The sequence below is a fragment of the Oncorhynchus tshawytscha genome, linkage group LG20 (genome assembly GCF_018296145.1).
Source record: "Oncorhynchus tshawytscha isolate Ot180627B linkage group LG20, Otsh_v2.0, whole genome shotgun sequence".
Classification (NCBI taxonomy): Eukaryota; Metazoa; Chordata; class Actinopteri; order Salmoniformes; family Salmonidae; genus Oncorhynchus; species Oncorhynchus tshawytscha.
In genome coordinates, this window is record NC_056448.1 from 3,608,520 (window position 1) to 3,625,883 (window position 17,364).

At 43.4% G+C, this 17,364-nt stretch overlaps 1 protein-coding gene across 4 annotated transcripts; it reads left to right on the forward strand.

Moving 5' to 3' along the window:
* Nucleotides 1-611: 611 nt before the first annotated feature.
* lhx6a (LIM homeobox 6a) lies at nucleotides 612-16,531 on the forward strand. Of its 4 annotated transcripts, none has more exons than XR_006079437.1 (9): nucleotides 612-1,168; nucleotides 1,945-2,019; nucleotides 2,318-2,500; nucleotides 4,045-4,166; nucleotides 11,915-12,135; nucleotides 14,403-14,503; nucleotides 14,830-14,925; nucleotides 15,100-15,269; nucleotides 15,572-16,531. XR_006079437.1 is itself a non-coding variant. In XM_042302070.1 (9 exons), exons 1-8 carry the CDS (start codon nucleotides 1,091-1,093, stop codon nucleotides 15,214-15,216), a joined length of 993 nt encoding a protein of 330 aa, XP_042158004.1. In that variant the 5' UTR covers nucleotides 613-1,090; the 3' UTR covers nucleotides 15,217-15,254; nucleotides 15,572-16,531. The 4 variants fall into 4 exon arrangements, 3 of the variants coding, with proteins under 3 accessions (XP_042158004.1, XP_042158002.1, XP_042158003.1); XM_042302070.1 differs by having other exon boundaries at nucleotides 613-1,168; nucleotides 15,100-15,254; XM_042302068.1 differs by having other exon boundaries at nucleotides 615-1,168; nucleotides 15,080-15,269.
* The last annotated feature ends 833 nt before the right edge of the window (nucleotides 16,532-17,364 follow it).

A 17,364-nucleotide genomic window follows, 5' to 3' on the forward strand; every position in this document is an offset into this window, starting at 1 on the left:
TGTAAATAAACGACCTTTATTTTGTGTGTCTCGTTTGAAATCTTCTCGCCTATAGTCTCGCAAAGTGAAAGAATCCTAAATAATAAAGTATAGCATGAATAATTTAACCTTAATAAACCTTTATGGTGCATAATTATGTTTCAATTAAAAAATAAAATAAAAACATGATTCGATGAGGTGCTATGTTTCTAATGACTGTCTCCTTTAGAATGACTTTACAAGAAAGATAGCCAGTTAAATCACTTCCGGAGACACTTTGTTTTGTTGATGGTTTGTGTGAGGAATGCAGAAATAATAGGCGAATCTAAATATGCAATAATAAACACACATTAAAAGGAACTATTCAACACCTAAATAGTTATTTTCAATTCAACCTAAATCATAAAGGATTGACTTGAACCCACATTATCCAACATCAGACTTCATTTAATTTGGAAATAGGTTATTTATTACGACCCATAACAGAAATTGACAAGTGCCAAAACTCCATTATAGCGGTGCTGTGTCAGAAAATTGGTGTCCATGAACCGTACCCTATTCGCAGCCATAATACAACAAGTTTACCCTCCCCCTCCAATCCTGGAGCGCAACTAAACTTTCACTCCAGACGAATTGCGCTTGGAGAGACGGTACCCTAACCTGCTCTCACTCGTTGTGTCTCGCGTTCTTGCAGATCTCGAGCAAACCTGCCAACCCATCTACTTCCTGTAGTCAGCAATTCCATCCCTAACAGAGGGGGGAAAAAAGGGAAGGAAGCATTTTCTAAGTGTTCTAAATAAGGCGTTCTGAAGAGCAACCTCCACTTGGTCGTCCGTCTGCAACACCCACGAGCTTCATCGTATAGATGCCATAACTGTTTCTCATGTTTTATATCGCATGTGTGCTGGGAGGCCGTTGCATCGATCGTGGGTAGAAGTAAAAACACGCCGTGGGTTCAAAACAACAAGTGTAATTAACCCTGCAAATCCATGGCACGGAGAATACAATAGATGCGCATATTTTCTTGCATGAAAGTGAAATCAGTTCAAACTCCGAGCTTGGGAAGGGAAGGGAACTCGACTTACGTTCTATCAGAATCCCAAGTGCGTTCATGTATTGGAAAAATGAGGTTTTGGCCCCTCTACCAGAGGGAAATAAGTTTTTATCCGAAGGAATTCCCTCAAAACAGGTAATGTGAAGAAAACCATAGCCTACAATAATAGCCTATGCGTAAAATATATGCGTAAAAATCATGTGGATATGAAAGATTGATTTCTGGATTAGCATGCATGTCTAAGATACCCACATAGTATTGGTTGATACCATTGTATAGACTACACTAGGATCTTACTGGTAATCTATCTGCTGTCATCATGTTGCTTTCTTAACTGCAACTGTTTTTATGTGTCTTAAATTGATATCATAAGAATCACTGGTTGTGTACAAAGATCAGCTGCGCCTCGCGCCATGAAGAGACAAGCGCGTCTATTATGGAGTGTGATTCGCAGTCCACCCTCTTCAACATGCCAATTCGCCAGAGAAGAATTAGATTTTAATTAGTGCCATTAAAAATCAAATTTGCCATTCTTTGGGTGGCCCGTTGCCTTTTCTGATTGACAGTTGAAATTGACACTCCGGGTCTCCTCTTATCGTGCGCATTTCAAGCTATTTGTAATTGCAGGTAGTTTTTTTTCGGTTCCCTGGATTGCGAGGAAAACACGATTACTTTAAGAGCCATGGGTTAAGTGCAGAGAAAAAATCAATCCAAATTGAAATAGCTTCATTAAAACTGCAGCTTTTGTTGCAGGGCCCTAAATACTCCACAACAGTTCAAATCGGGAGTTATTGTTTGAACGCTTTATATAGCTTCAGGGCTGCAATGTCTCTGAAGGATTTCATGGCTGGAGATGGATAGTACGTTAGCCGCGAGTTGACTTCGACTTGCCGTTGAATCTTGTCTTGTAGGTGATTTCTCCAGAAACGCCGCAGAGTACACCGGGTGCCTCGCGCTGCGTGGAAGCCAAATACACACACGTCATGGTGAGAAGTTATGTAAACGTTTTAATGCATTATTTGCAATGTGTGCATTGCTGTTTATTATTATAGCATCTGAAGCTTAAATGATTGCCATGCGTAAAATGTAATGTTATTGCTATTAGTTGTCTATTGCCTGTCAAGTATTTATGCAACATATATGGTGACGCTGATAGCGAGCCTGAATATGCTTTTCTATGCTAAAAGCATGAAGTAGCCTATAGGCTGTAATATGTCAAATATTTTGGTCCAGATGCGCTTAAAATGTATCCCTGTCCTTATTCTTGACTTGTTTCTCGTGCAGTCTCACTCGGACGGAGAATCGCACCGATCGAACATGGAGAGGGAGGACACGCGCTCCTCCCCGAGTCCCCCCTCTACCCCGTATATCTGCTCGCCTATCTCCACCGCCTCCTCGGTGGCGTCCACCGGGAAGAACGTGTGCGCGAGCTGTGGTTTGGAGATCCTGGACAGATACCTACTCAAGGTGCGAGTGCGCGCGTTATTGGTCATGAAAAAGGCTAAAACCGCACGAGCATAGGATTTATGTTTTTGCGAATGTAAAACAGATATGGAAAATCCCTTTGACTTGTTTTAGTTTTTACAACTTTACTAACATGTTTGATGTATTTAGCCCAAGCCACATTCACGTTGACTTCATTATCTTCTTTAAATATTAATACGAATATAAATGAAATCATGCTCCGAATTATGAAACCCTGAAATAATTTAGTAGGCTAAAGTGTTGATCTTCTGAAGATCCATTGTTTTGAACATACTATTTTATTTCTAAAACAAAAGAAAGGACAGTAGCCTAGATAGGCCAGGGTCATACATCGTGTTATGTTTTTTATGTCTTTCAAATTCACATCAAGAACAACGCCCAGCCTCGCTCTGCGTGCTCCGGAATAAAAAAACAACTGTCTGGGAGTGTTTTTCAGAGTTGCAGGAAGTGTGTGTTACTTAAATCTAAGGGGATCATTATTCCGCTATCTGTGCTCCATTTCTTTTAAGTCTTTATATGGAAGCGATACATGTGGAAACTATTTTATCAGGAAGCGATGCATGTTCATTTTAAATGCATAGCTATATTCATTTTTGAAATCGATTCTTTATAGGCTATTTATCTTTAAATGATTTTAACATTTTGCTTCTATAAAAAAAATGAAATTCACTCATAGAACAGACCCAATGGTCCACTCCACCAAAGCTCGCTGTATATATATTTTGTGTTTAATAATCTATATGCCTAATGCTGCAAGGACATACCCCTTTATTTTGCACATGGCACATTTTATTATATGGAGAACGAAGTAATAATAGAATATTTGTGTATATCTTAATGTTGACATTTTATGAGTTTCCTTTACTTAGTAGGCTGGGCCTACGTTACACGGGCAAACATCGAGAAGAACAAAACAATTATAAGATATATTAATTACATTGACATTACATTTGAATTATTCTTCAACGAACTGTTACGGTTTAGGAATCATTTTAACATTAAAGGCAATAATAAAATCAAACAATATTCAAACCTTTTGCCTGGTCTGCGTATGTATGCACAATTGATGAGTGAATATACAGTCTAGCTGACGTCAAATGGCCCAATGGCCATACGTGTTGTATACATTTTTTTTACGTGCGCAATCAAATTGAAAGTTACCGGATAGAGGGAAACATATTTATTCTAAAAGTCCTACTGTCTTTGTAGCTCCACCAAAATATCAACTAAGTCATGGATGTTTTTTATTATTGGAACAAAATCAATTGCAAAGTGCATAATAGCCTACATGAATTATGATAATAGATAATATTTTTAAAGTGGTTTATTTTGTTGTTATTATATAACATGTTCATTAATTTAAATCGTTTAGCCTAGGCTACTATTTGAGCAATAATGTCATTTGAACGATTCAATTTTATTTCATACAGACATATTGTTATAATTATTATTAATATGATGACGATGATGATGATGATTATTATTATTATTATTTAAGCTTCTTTTACCACTGTTTTGTTTTGCAGGTAAATAACTTGATCTGGCACGTGAGGTGTCTGGAGTGTTCTGTCTGCCGGACGTCGTTACGTCAACACAACAGCTGTTACATCAAAAACAAAGAGATCTTCTGTAAAATGGATTATTTCAGGTAGGGTAAGTTTTTGACTTTGTTTTCAAAATATCATTATATTATATTATATTAAATATTATGCTTCCGCCTGCCGCCCGCCATACGAAAACCTGCCTCTCCTTTGGGTAACAGTGGACATGCGCATAATTGTATGTCTCGGTGTTTAAAAAGGTATTCAAAAGCTTATAAGCAAAATAAGGGTAGGAGTTAACTAACTTTTTATGAATCCCATTGTTGAGGCTACATCGTCGGCCTAAATATTGAGATGTTGTAAAATAAATGTAATTCTGCTGGTATAGGCTTTTGTTATGGGGCGTGCAGTGAGACGTGTTTTGCAGGATTTCTAAATTGCTGGGATATTATACGCGCATTTAATGATGAAGATGACATCAATTGGGCGGCAGGTAGCCTAGTGGTTAGAGCGTTGGGCTAGTAACCGGTTGCTAGATCAAATCCCTGAGCTGACAAGGTACAAATCTGTCGTTCTGCCCTGAACAACACTGTTCCTAGGCCGTCATTGTAAATAATAATTTGTTCTTAACCGACTTGGCTAGTTAAATCAAATTAAAAAGCGCATAACACTGGGCGATATCTATGATTCTTTACCTTGCAGTTTTGAATAACAAATGTATTAAATCATCAAAAAAAATAATAGTAACAATAAGCGATTGCAAAAGCCCTAGGCCACTAGGCCTTATAACAACAACGCCAACACCACATCAGTAATAATGATGTTACGACATACAACACGAGTTCATTTGTACAGGTTTACACTTTTTAAATTATCGTCCATGGATCGTCAGTTCAGCTTGTCTCTTGATTCAAAAAGCAAAGAGAGATCAACTAATAACAATCTGATTATATAATCGCATACACATTTAGCAGGTGTTATGGGGGGGGGTGGAGTAGCGAAATGCTTGTATGATACTGTAGTATACAATCTGTTATTCCATTCTTATCTAAACTACTATTCTATTGTTTATTAATCTAATACATACCAAAACATGTATGAGTTATGACCAGATATAAATCAAGACTAATCTCTGGACTGATTTCATGAGATTGTCTAACAGAAATCTAATCAAAATTAAATGCTATTTGTGACATGCGCTGAACACAACAGGTGTAGACATGAAGACATGAGAAGATATTCACAGTAACACTCACTGATAACGATTCTAATCAGTGCTACCCCCAAGACTACAATTTGTTGGGCTATTATCATATAGCATGTTGTTACACACTATTTCTACAGTTCCTACACACAATAACACCATTCATCATTGCTTGCAATGCTAGTATATTTGTTGATAGTTTCATACTCTTCCACATTATTTAACAGACACAAAATATACATCAAACATAATTGCTTTCAATGCTGCCAATGCTGTTATATTTTCTATAATATTCTATATTTATATATACTTATATTTCACCAGCTCCATTCCTATAACACATTTGACACAATATTTACAAATACCTGTAATTACATACATACGCACGCGCGCGCACGCACGCACACACTACACACACTGCAGAGTAAGAATAACACTCCGCGGCTAAAGCTAAACTGTGAAGTCTCATGCAGCATGCGCGTCTCCAGTGTGTCATGATTGCAGAGCACTCAACACAGAGCCTGAATGCAAGCTCTCAATTGGCCAGGCCTCCTCTCCTCCGCATCCATTTCCAGTCAATGTGAAGTGACTGGCCCTTTAAAGTCGATACTGTGTTTTAGGAGCCGCTGCCTCAGAAGGTTTGTTTTCTGTGTTAGGCTAATAATCTGAAGTGATGCTTCACAAGATGTTTCATCTAAAGCCCTTCACAGAGAGACCCGGTCCCTGTGTAGCACAGTGGATCTATTGAGATAGGAACATCGGCACTTGTGTCCACGCAATGCGGGCTTGGAGTGTACTTATCAGATCAGCATCAAGGCTTAGACTACAGAACTAAAAGATGTCAATGTCAACCAAGAATGTATTACTTGAGTTTAGTAATAGATGAACACCATCAGAGATACATGCAGGGAGTGTAAACGTGATATATATATTTTTTTGTAAATGTGATGATTATGTAATATGTTTACAAGAGAAAATGATCGATACTGAGCTACTATGATTGCAAAGCTCAAATGAGCCATGAGATGGTCTCTCATAATGCAGGATAAATGTGAAACACTATCTGACTATAGCTTCTTATTTAATAGCTAGAGGTAATGTTCGTCTGAGTTAAAATACTAAAAACGGTATGCATCCTGAGATTATCACACAGAGTTTGTCATTAATAACTAATTATATTGAACTCTTTTGGCTCAGAATTGTTATATTGTCCCATTCATAATAAACTGTAGAGGAAATGGCTTTACAGCTAAGCAAGGCCATTTATTTAAAAAGGAGATCATTGCAGAATAATATTGCCTGTAATTTAATTTACTGGCCGATAGGTTGAAATATTGTAATTGACATATTGTTTGATATTTATGGAAGGTTTTCCAGATGATCGAAACATGTTGGACATTCATCTGGTAAAGTTTAATATGGTAAGCCATACACAGACAGTCTGACCATCTGTCGTAGGAAAGAGCAGTCCACCATACGCCCCACAATACAACGCGCAGAACCTCCAGCATTTCTCCTTCATAACGAGTGTCCACTCACGTGAGATGTGGGTCGTGTAGTGTTATGGTGTTCAAAAAGATATTCAAAAACTTGAACAAAAAAAACGTTGGAACTTAACAGTTGCCACGTTTTTTGTAAGAAATTACGCCCATCTGCTGTTGGAAAGAGGAGTGCAACACTGAACACAATGCAACCCACAGAACCTCCAGTGTTTCTCCTTCAACATTTCCCCCAAACATTCTAAACTGCTCGTTTCTAGTTTTATTTAATTCATTCGGGAATAATTCCACATCTTAAAGACACATTTTTCCTGGTGAAGGATGCAATATTATGTGCCAAACGGCACCAAATCCCCTAAATAGTGCACTGACTCGAGCCCCGTGGGCCCTGGTCAAAAGTAGTGCACTGTAGAGAATAGGGTTACATTTAAGACGCTGCCACAGAGTATGGTGGCATGTTGGGAACATAACTAGAGGCAGAATGTGATTGACTGTCTAACGTATTACTGCCACAGAGTATGGTGGCGTGTTGGGAACATAACTAGAGGCAGAATGTGATTGACTGTCTAACGTATTACTGCCACAGAGTATGGTGGCGTGTTGGGAACATAACTAGAGGCAGAATGTGATTGACTGTCTAACGTATTACTGCCACAGAGTATGGTGGCGTGTTGGGAACATAACTAGAGGCAGAATGTGATTGACTGTCTAACGTATTACTGCCACAGAGTATGGTGGCGTGTTGGGAACATAACTAGAGGCAGAATGTGATTGACTGTCTAACGTATTACTGCCACAGAGTATGGTGGCGTGTTGGGAACATAACTAGAGGCAGAATGTGATTGACTGTCTAACGTATTACTGTGGACATAGTGAAAGGGCTTTAATGGTTCCAAGCTTGAGAGGGAGCTTGGCACTAGAGAGGGAGCCTGGGAACGGTTTATCCCGACAGTCAGTGGGCACAGCGGCATCTCTGTATGTGTGTGTGCGTGCATGCTTGTGTGTGCATGCTTGTGTGTGCATGTGTGTGAAAAGTTTCGCACCCCAGGCAAAGTCATAGTCAGTGGGCACGGTGGCATCTCCCTGCTCGGACTCCAATCCCTCAGTGGATGGCAACAGGTCCTGCAGAAAGAGAGGTGTGTGTGTGTGCAGGTGCGTGTGGTTGCGCCAGAGAGGTGAAGGGAGTGACCCTGCTTAGGGCGGTGTGATGTGTGTGTGGGGGGTTCTGATGGTAACCTGATACAAAGCCACTGGTCTGAGGTTTATAATCACCAGCAATTAAAGCCCCAAGCCCAGCACCCAGTGTTGTCCGGGTCAACGTGTTTCTGAATGTGATTCCTGTCACACATGCAGGAACACACACGCATGCATGCACACACGCATTCATGTGCATTCACTATACATCACACACACACACACGCACACACACATGCATGCACATGCACATGCACACACACACACACACACACACACACACACACACACACACACACACACACACACACACACAGGGATCACTATGTCTCTGAGCCTCCTGTTCCAAAAGGTGCTTAGGAAAAATGCCTGATCTTTCTGTCCACAACGGGTGTGTTGTGTGTGTGCATCAGTGTGCGAGCACGTGTGTGTGTGTGTGTGTGTGCCTGCCATGGGAACCTGCTTATGTAAAACTGACTGTGCCTACTTCCACACAAAGACCAGCCGTCAGTCATTAAGGTGAAGTTTTTTACAACATGGAAATAGTGTATGCATTCTGCTACACAATAATGTTATATGTGACCCATATCAGCATAAGGCTTCCTTGGCCCTGTCCCCATTTACCCTGAAACCCCAAATACTTCTATTCCCTCCAGTGGGGGGCAGCAATTAAAATAAAACATGGAGGATTTTGTATTGTGAAATGGACATGGTTGGAAGCCATAGTGATGAATGATGGGGCATTGTTGTGGTTGGGACCAGAAGCATCCCCATATGCGGAGTTCGTTTGTTTACAACCATCTTAACCAGTGACTGGTCAGGTGTGTACAAAACCGTCAAACTGAATTTATTGCTCTGCTGCAGAGAGGGTTCGATTGAAACCTCTCTCTCCCTTTTCCACTGTGCAGCTTGACATTCCACCTCAGTGGTGTTTCAACACCAGTGTACTTGCTAGGCCTGTAGGAAGGGTTAGACTGCCGTGAGTTCTGAGGACCAGACAGAGCTGGGCGTCACTCATTCCTCATTCTGGCTCTGGAGAGAAAAACAAGGAGATATTTCTCATTTGTGTCAGTCTCTCATCTGGCTCTGGACTGACAGCTGTTGTAATGGGGCGTAATAGCAGGAAATCAGAGTGGGTTTACTCTGCCTAAAGGGGGGTGGTGGAGGAGCAGGGGCAGAGGGGTAGAGGGGCATGGGACAGAGCAGACGCTGTAGTAACTAAAGCCCCTCTGTCAGCCAGGCCCCGAAACAGAAACACAGCGAGCCGTGAGCTGCCGTGAGCCGCAGGCCACACAGGAAGTTGCAAAGCACCGCCAATCAGGGGCACCCTGGGATGCTGACACGGTAACCTGAGTGGCCGTCCTCGCCGCTGCGTTGGGGTTGGGGCGGTCAGCGGTGCTAGAGGACGGAAGGTGTGTGCGTGTATGAGGTTGGGGGGGGCGTATGTAGCCTATCCAGCCGTCCTCATCAACCCGCCCCGCTGCCAGCCTGCTTCCCGCCAGGCACTGATGAGGTCTCCGTAGAAACTGAGAGGAGCAAGCCGTGAGTGAAACCAGACCTGGTAGAGGCAAAAGAGACTTGAGATGTCAGATTGTCTGACAGGAGAAGTCAGGAAGGTAAACAAACACACTGAGGCTCAGGACATCAGGATGTGTCTGTCCTTTACTGATTTAGGAGGAAATTAGGTGTTTTTTACCTGGTAGGAAAATAGGGTAAGTATCCTGTTTGGATAAGAAAATATGCCTATATCTCATACAATGGTAATTTTGGTCTTCATAAGGAATGCATGTTGGAATACTTTCATAATAGTACCTGCGGAAGAAAATGTACATGGACATTTCAATAAGAAATTTGCCCATCTTCAGTACTACGTTCAAGCGCAATAATCTTGGGGATGAATATACTTCTCTTCGGCTGTAGGTAGATGAATGTGGAGCTGAGCGGAGCAGAGAGGAGGGCTGGAGGAAAGCTTTGTGGAGAGAATGTTTCTCCTAAAGGTGATAGGGGATTGGCATGCACCCAGAATAAACGCCAGCTTTTTGATACAAAGGCATAATTAACTACAAAGCTAGTGAAGATGAAGAAAGATGATGATATGCACACACATGCGTGTATGCCGTGCAAAATAACACACACACACACACACATTCTGTGTTGTGTCGTAGAGTCTGAGGCAGACAAGCTGTCATGGTAGATTACGGTTCCGTTCCACAACATTTATTTCTGAACTGTCCTCCACAATGCAACATTAATCAACACGCGGTATTCTCAGTAAAGAGGGCCATAGATAGTCGGGTTTAAAGTACACAATAAACTCTGGAATGGTTTCACAAAGTCTGAGTAGGCTTTTGTTGTGAGCGGTGTGTATTCTCGCATAATGACGTGTATACTGTGCCTCTGGTCCTTACCCTCATCATTCAGTAGTCCTATCTATGAACTCAAATGGATGTAGCTGGAACAGAGCATTTTGGGTGATCGGGCCAGGGAAGGAGAGGTGTGTGTGTGTGTGTACCGTGGTACCTTTTCCCAGGGAAGAGGCTGAGACATCCAGCCAGCCAGGTCTGTACAGTCAGTCTCAGACCTGTCTTAGTACGGCGTTGTGTCATTTCTTTGTGGACGTATCCCAGAGTGCTTCTCTTTCAGCACTAGAGTCAGTGGAGCGTGGAAGCCAGGCACATAAGAACTCCGACTCAACCTCATGGCGTCATTCTGGAACTGGGATATCCCAAATGGCACCCTATTCCCTATATAGTGCACTACTTTTGACCGGGGCCTACAGGGCCGCTGTGTAGGAAATAGGGCACAATTTGGGACGCCTGGCATTGAGCCGGGGAGATGCTGCCTTCTACCAAATCAGTCTGCTGCTCCCTGCCTGGTCGGCTATGATTGGTGATTGGCTTCCCCCAGCCCCTTATACTTGGCCCTTCACCCCTCATCTCTAGCCCTTTGGGGTTGTTACCATGCTTATGTCACTGTGTTTATGTGAGAGATCTCTGAGCTCTGGAGACGGGGGTCGTTTCCTCTTAGTAGACTGACTCGACTCTCCTTGTCATGCACGCATGAACGCAAGCGCGGACACACCCACAGATGGTCAGGCTAGGGGCCATCTGCAGACCATTAGTACAGCCTTTCTCTGTCCGTCCACATCGGCCCCGCCCTGCCCCTGAAACACTGACTGGGTCAACCCGAATGTCTGGATCTAAACAGGCTGGACATGTCCAGTTCAAACAAACTAACACTAACACCTGATCTCTCAAAAGCCTCTTTTATGAAGGTTTTGACAAGGCCAGTCAGAAACGATCAACTAAATGTAGTACTTCATTGATAGTACTTTAGTTTGTCATATGTGCCCCTCGTTGCATATACTTACGTGGCTAACAGCTGTGATATTGGTGTAAAACATCAAATTGGCTAAATATTCTTCATGTCAAAATCATGATGGTAGGAACATTTACTTTGGCAAAAATGGAGCCCGGATAGCGAGGCCAAGAAATGCAGTGAACCTATTAGTTTGAAATTAAATAATTCTCCACTTCCATTCAACTCATAATGTAAACTGATGGACTGAACAAGCAAAAACCAAATTCTGCAATATTGACAGACCTTTTTTTTTTTCAAGTGATCTACAGTAGGCTATCTATTAGAAAATACATCAGCATGATTCTCTCTGTCTTTCTCTCTCTTCTCTCTTGCCCTCTCTTAAAATCAGACCTGAACATGTAATCAGCCAGGCTCTGCTTCACATCTGTAATGTTAGTGCCCTCAGAAGAGCTGATTTGGTTCAGTGTGGAACAAGTGTTGAAAGTCATATAAAAGTTGACATAACAACAAGTCTGGTTTTAGACCGTTTTTTTTTTAAATTACGTTTTTTTGTCCTCCTCTATAGCAGAATATTGATGCCACAGCTCTCTCTGTCCCTCTCCTCTCTCTCTCTCTCTCTCTCCTCTCTCTCTCACAGTAAGTTCGGTACAAAGTGTGCCCGGTGCGGCCGCCAGATCTACGCCAGCGACTGGGTGCGTCGGGCCAGGGGCAACGCCTACCACCTGGCGTGCTTCGCCTGCTTCTCCTGCAAGAGGCAGCTGTCCACAGGGGAGGAGTTTGGCCTGGTGGAGGACAAGGTGCTCTGCAGGATCCACTACGACACCATGGTGGAGAACCTCAAACGGGCTGCTGAGAGCGGTGAGTCACTGGGCTCTCTCGAACCTGCTCTGAGTGCGGGTTCACTGGTCTAGGGCATCCTATCTCAGTGTTCTCTCTCGAATCTGCTCTGAGTGTGGGTTCACTGGTCTAGGGCGTCCTATCTCAGTGTTCTCTCTAGAACCTGCTCTGAGTGCGGGTTCACTGGTCTAGAGCGTCCTATCTCAGTGTTCTCTCTCGAACCTGCTCTGAGTGCGGGTTCACTGGTCTAGGGCGTCCTATCTCAGTGTTCTCTCTAGAACCTGCTCTGAGTGCGGGTTCACTGGTCTAGGCGTCCTATCTCAGTGTTCTCTCTAGAACCTGCTCTGAGTGCGGGTTCACTGGTCTAGGGCGTCCTATCTCAGTGTTCTCTCTAGAACCTGCTCTGAGTGCGGGTTCACTGGTCTAGGGCGTCCTATCTCAGTGTTCTCTCTCGAACCTGCTCTGAGTGCGGGTTCACTGGTCTAGGGCATCCTATCTCAGTGTTCTCTCTCGAACCTGCTCTGAGTGTGGGTTCACTGGTCTAGGGCGTCCTATCTCAGTGTTCTCTCTAGAACCTGCTCTGAGTGCGGGTTCACTGGTCTAGGGCGTCCTATCTCAGTGTTCTCTCTAGAACCTGCTCTGAGTGTGGGTTCACTGGTCTAGGGCGTCCTATCTCAGTGTTCTCTCTAGAACCTGCTCTGAGTGTGGGTTCACTGGTCTAGGGCGTCCTATCTCAGTGTTCTCTCTAGAACCTGCTCTGAGTGTGGGTTCACTGGTCTAGGGCGTCCTATCTCAGTGTTCTCTCTAGAACCTGCTCTGAGTGTGGGTTCACTGGTCTAGGGCGTCCTATCTCAGTGTTCTCTCTAGAACCTGCTCTGAGTGCGGGTTCACTGGTCTAGGGCGTCCTATCTCAGTGTTCTCTCTAGAACCTGCTCTGAGTGTGGGTTCACTGGTCTAGGGCGTCCTATCTCAGTGTTCTCTCTAGAACCTGCTCTGAGTGTGGGTTCACTGGTCTAGGGCGTCCTATCTCAGTGTTCTCTCTAGAACCTGCTCTGAGTGTGGGTTCACTGGTCTCAGTGGGCGTCCTATCTCAGTGTTCTCTCTAGAACCTGCTCTGAGTGTGGGTTCACTGGTCTAGGGCGTCCTATCTCAGTGTTCTCTCTAGAACCTGCTCTGAGTGTGGGTTCACTGGTCTAGGGCGTCCTATCTCAGTGTTCTCTCTCGAACCTGCTCTGAGTGTGGGTTCACTGGTCTAGGGCGTCCTATCTCAGTGTTCTCTCTAAAACCTGCTCTGAGTGTGGGTTCACTGGTCTAGGGCGTCCTATCTCAGTGTTCTCTCTCGAACCTGCTCTGAGTGCGGGTTCACTGGTCTAGGGCGTCCTATCTCAGTGTTCTCTCTAGAACCTGCTCTGAGTGTGGGTTCACTGGTCTAGGGCGTCCTATCTCAGTGTTCTCTCTAGAACCTGCTCTGAGTGTGGGTTCACTGGTCTAGGGCGTCCTATCTCAGTGTTCTCTCTAGAACCTGCTCTGAGTGTGGGTTCACTGGTCTAGTCCTATCTCAGTGGCGTCCTATCTCAGTGTTCTCTCTCGAACCTGCTCTGAGTGTGGGTTCACTGGTCTAGGGCGTCCTATCTCAGTGTTCTCTCTAGAACCTGCTCTGAGTGTGGGTTCACTGGTCTAGGGCGTCCTATCTCAGTGTTCTCTCTCGAACCTGCTCTGAGTGCGGGTTCACTGGTCTAGGGCGTCCTATCTCAGTGTTCTCTCTAGAACCTGCTCTGAGTGCGGGTTCACTGGTCTAGGGCATCCTATCTCAGTGTTCTCTCTAGAACCTGCTCTCTAAAGTTGCTGTCAAAACGATAACCTACTTACTGTATGTGTACACTTTTATATAGTATACAGCTACACAACACTGTAGGATACACTACGCTACTAAAAAAAGGTGTTATCTAGAACCTAAAAGGGTTCTTCAGCTGTCCCCATAGGAGAACCCTTTGTTGAACCCTTTTTGGTTCCAGGTAGAACCCTTTTGTGTTCCATGTAGAATCCTTTACACAAAGATTTATACATGGAACCCAAAATAATTCTACCTGGAACCAAAAAGGTTTCTCCTATGGGGACAGCCCAAAAAACTATTTTGGAACATAACACTGTGATGTAATTGTGGGGATAACAATTCTCACTGGGAAAACTCTAAATGTAACTTTTTCCCCTCTCTTTTTTTTCTGTCTTTCTCTCATTCTTCCCTATCCTCCCTTTCTTTCCCCCTGTCTCTGTGCCCTGGGTCTCAGGCAGCGGCATCACTCTGGAGGGGGCAGTGCCGTCAGAGCAGGACAGCCAACCCAAGCCTGCCAAGAGAGCACGCACCTCCTTCACAGCTGAGCAGCTGCAGGTGAGTCACAGAGGAGGGAACCACATGTCCCTGTCTCCTCATTTTCTATTTCCAATAATAGGTCAATAACAAATTTGAATTATTTTACAAATAGGCTGGGGAATATGATTTCTCTGTCTTAGTGACTTTCTAATGGTCGTCGTTGGCAACATTGTCCGATGTGGTTTGGTGTCTCGTTCATTTCAATCGGCTCCTTGTAGTTTAGCTCTGCGGTGGTGTTACATTGTCATTTCTGGACGCTGATACTCCGCTATTTGCTGATATACAGCCAAAATAGCTGAGACAGTGAGGTCATATATTTCTAATAACTTATGTACAATTCCCAGGTGATGCAGGCTCAGTTTGCGCAGGACAACAACCCCGATGCACAGACCCTGCAGAAGCTGGCGGACATGACGGGTCTCAGCAGGAGAGTCATACAGGTGAGGGTCCGTTCACGCCGTCTCAAAGCAATGATGTAAATAAGTTGTAAGTTGCTTTGGAGTGTATGCTAAGTGTCACATGACTCATGGTGGTAAAAACAATGAGAATATAGCGACATGTCATATGACAGCTGGTAACATTGCATTTTCATAGGTTTGGTTTCAAAACTGCAGAGCAAGACACAAAAAGCATACCCCCCAGCACAGCGGACCCTCGCAAGGCCACCCCCAGTCCCGGATGCCCCCTTCGCTGCCCGACGACCTGCATTACTCCCCCTTTGGCAGTCCTGAGAGGGCGCGTATGGTGGCCCTGCACGGATACATCGACAGTGAGTGTTACGTTGGTTAGTCTCTTCACTACATCCTCACAAAGCCCTCTACTCTGCTTCACCAACTCCCTTTTCAGTACTTTCCTCCTTACGTCTCCTCTCCCAGGAAATAAAGGAAGACGGATAGAGGTATGAAGATAAAAGAGGAGGGATTTGTCCTTGTCTACTCAGTAGTGTTTCGCTGTGTCAATAGTTCACGTTTTCTAACAATAAAACAAATTGTACTGTGCTTGAGTATGTTCCTTTACCGGTCCCCCATCTTGGTGCTGAACTGAGTTATAATATTTCACGTGTGTCCCTCTCTTCTGTTCCACCAGGCCACCCATTCTCCGTTCTAACGACACAGAGCCTGAACCCACATCAAGCCATGTCGCTGCCCCAGCTACCCCTCAGCCGCTAACTAATGTATGCTGCCGCTGCCCCCCCCCAACCTCTGACCCTTGAATCCTGACCTCCCATCAGCAAGATGACTTAAGGAGAGGATCAAGATTTGAGAAGCTCTCTACTCTTGACCTCTCACCCTTAACCACTCGGACAGAGAGCGAAAGAGAGAGAGACTGCCTCATCGACTCTTTTCCCACGAACAGGATTATGATTATACAGCCAGTCTGACTGTTGTCATGGAGGATGTGAGCCCTTTTGCTCACTGGGACTTATTCAAGGCCAAGACACATTGAACCAGACTATGAGCTCCTTGTGCAGAGCTGGACTGAAAGGACTCCTCTCTCCATCCTCCGATGGGGGTGACGGGACCAGGCTAACAGGAATACAGCTTCATGTATTCGGCAAGGGATTGGACTTGTGAGCTTTACAGAGGACACGGAGGTAAGAAACCTCCCTCCTTTCTCTCTATGATGATACCATGAAGGAATGCGAAATTACTGAGTTTTGTTGTGGAATCTGCTTCGAACTTAAAATTAGTACGATTTTTTATTTTTAAGTCACAGCTGTTAGTATTGGTATTATTTGAGATCATGTGGTAATCAGCGCTCTTCGTTAATACACTGTCATCAGCAGCCTTCTGTACAGGATATAAGCCTCAGATGAGGGTAGATTGTGTGCCTTATCTTATCCATGATAAGCAAACAGAACGACCCTAATACGGTTGTTTTGAATTATGACTCATTTCCAGGCAGCTGAGGTAAAACACCACAATTCACAAAGAAAACGAAAAACTCACATTTATTAGGATGATTTAAAAAAAATAGTGGCAAGGTGTAACTTTACATTTTTACTGGTGAAAATATTGAAATACAATTTCTTTTTTTTTTTTTTTTTTTGGGGGGTGATTTTAATTTTCACCATATCCTCATGTGCAAAGATAAATATAAATGTATTATTATAATATGGATATTTCAATCATTTGACGCTCCAAATTGTAAAATTAGGATTTACAGTAACAGCCTTGTGAGGAGTTTGGCATTGCCATACCTCTGTTAAATGTTGAACAATCACATTTGAGTATGAGAGAAAGAGAGGGAGGTCTGAAATGTGTCACCCGATAACCTTCCTCCACTTGTAAAGGACTAAAAGACGATACATGTCACATTACATGTAATCCCTACCCTTTTTCTAACCAGGTGTACTGTCACTAAATTATCATTTATGTCTGTGCAGGACCCATGTCAAGTCAGTGTTTTTGTTGCTGTCTTCTACAATTAGTCCAGCCTGTGTGCTTCACTTCTATGGGGTGAAACGGAGATGTGGTACAGCGGACTGGGGATATGATGTGTATATAGACGTTTGTTAGCTGGTCAGCCTGGGGAGAGGGAGATTGTGTGAAACTGTAACTTTTGTGTCTTGGCTGTGGAGTGGAGTCAGTGAGGAATAGGATCCTGTGTTTACAAAGGGACTAAGGAGACAAGACCTCAATGTTCTCGTATTTATTGAGACAATAGCCTGTAAGCACTTTTTTTTCCCGGAAATTGTCAACTTTGTCTTGTTTTATTAAAAAAAATGAAATGAAATCAAAAGTTTATTTGATTGACTGTGCATCACATAAATGTTTTGTGTACTAAATGCAATAAAATGAACTTTAAAATGTGACATTTGTATTTTATTTTGACTAACAATTTGATGGAAGAAGCCCTTTTAAACCCCTAATCCCAAA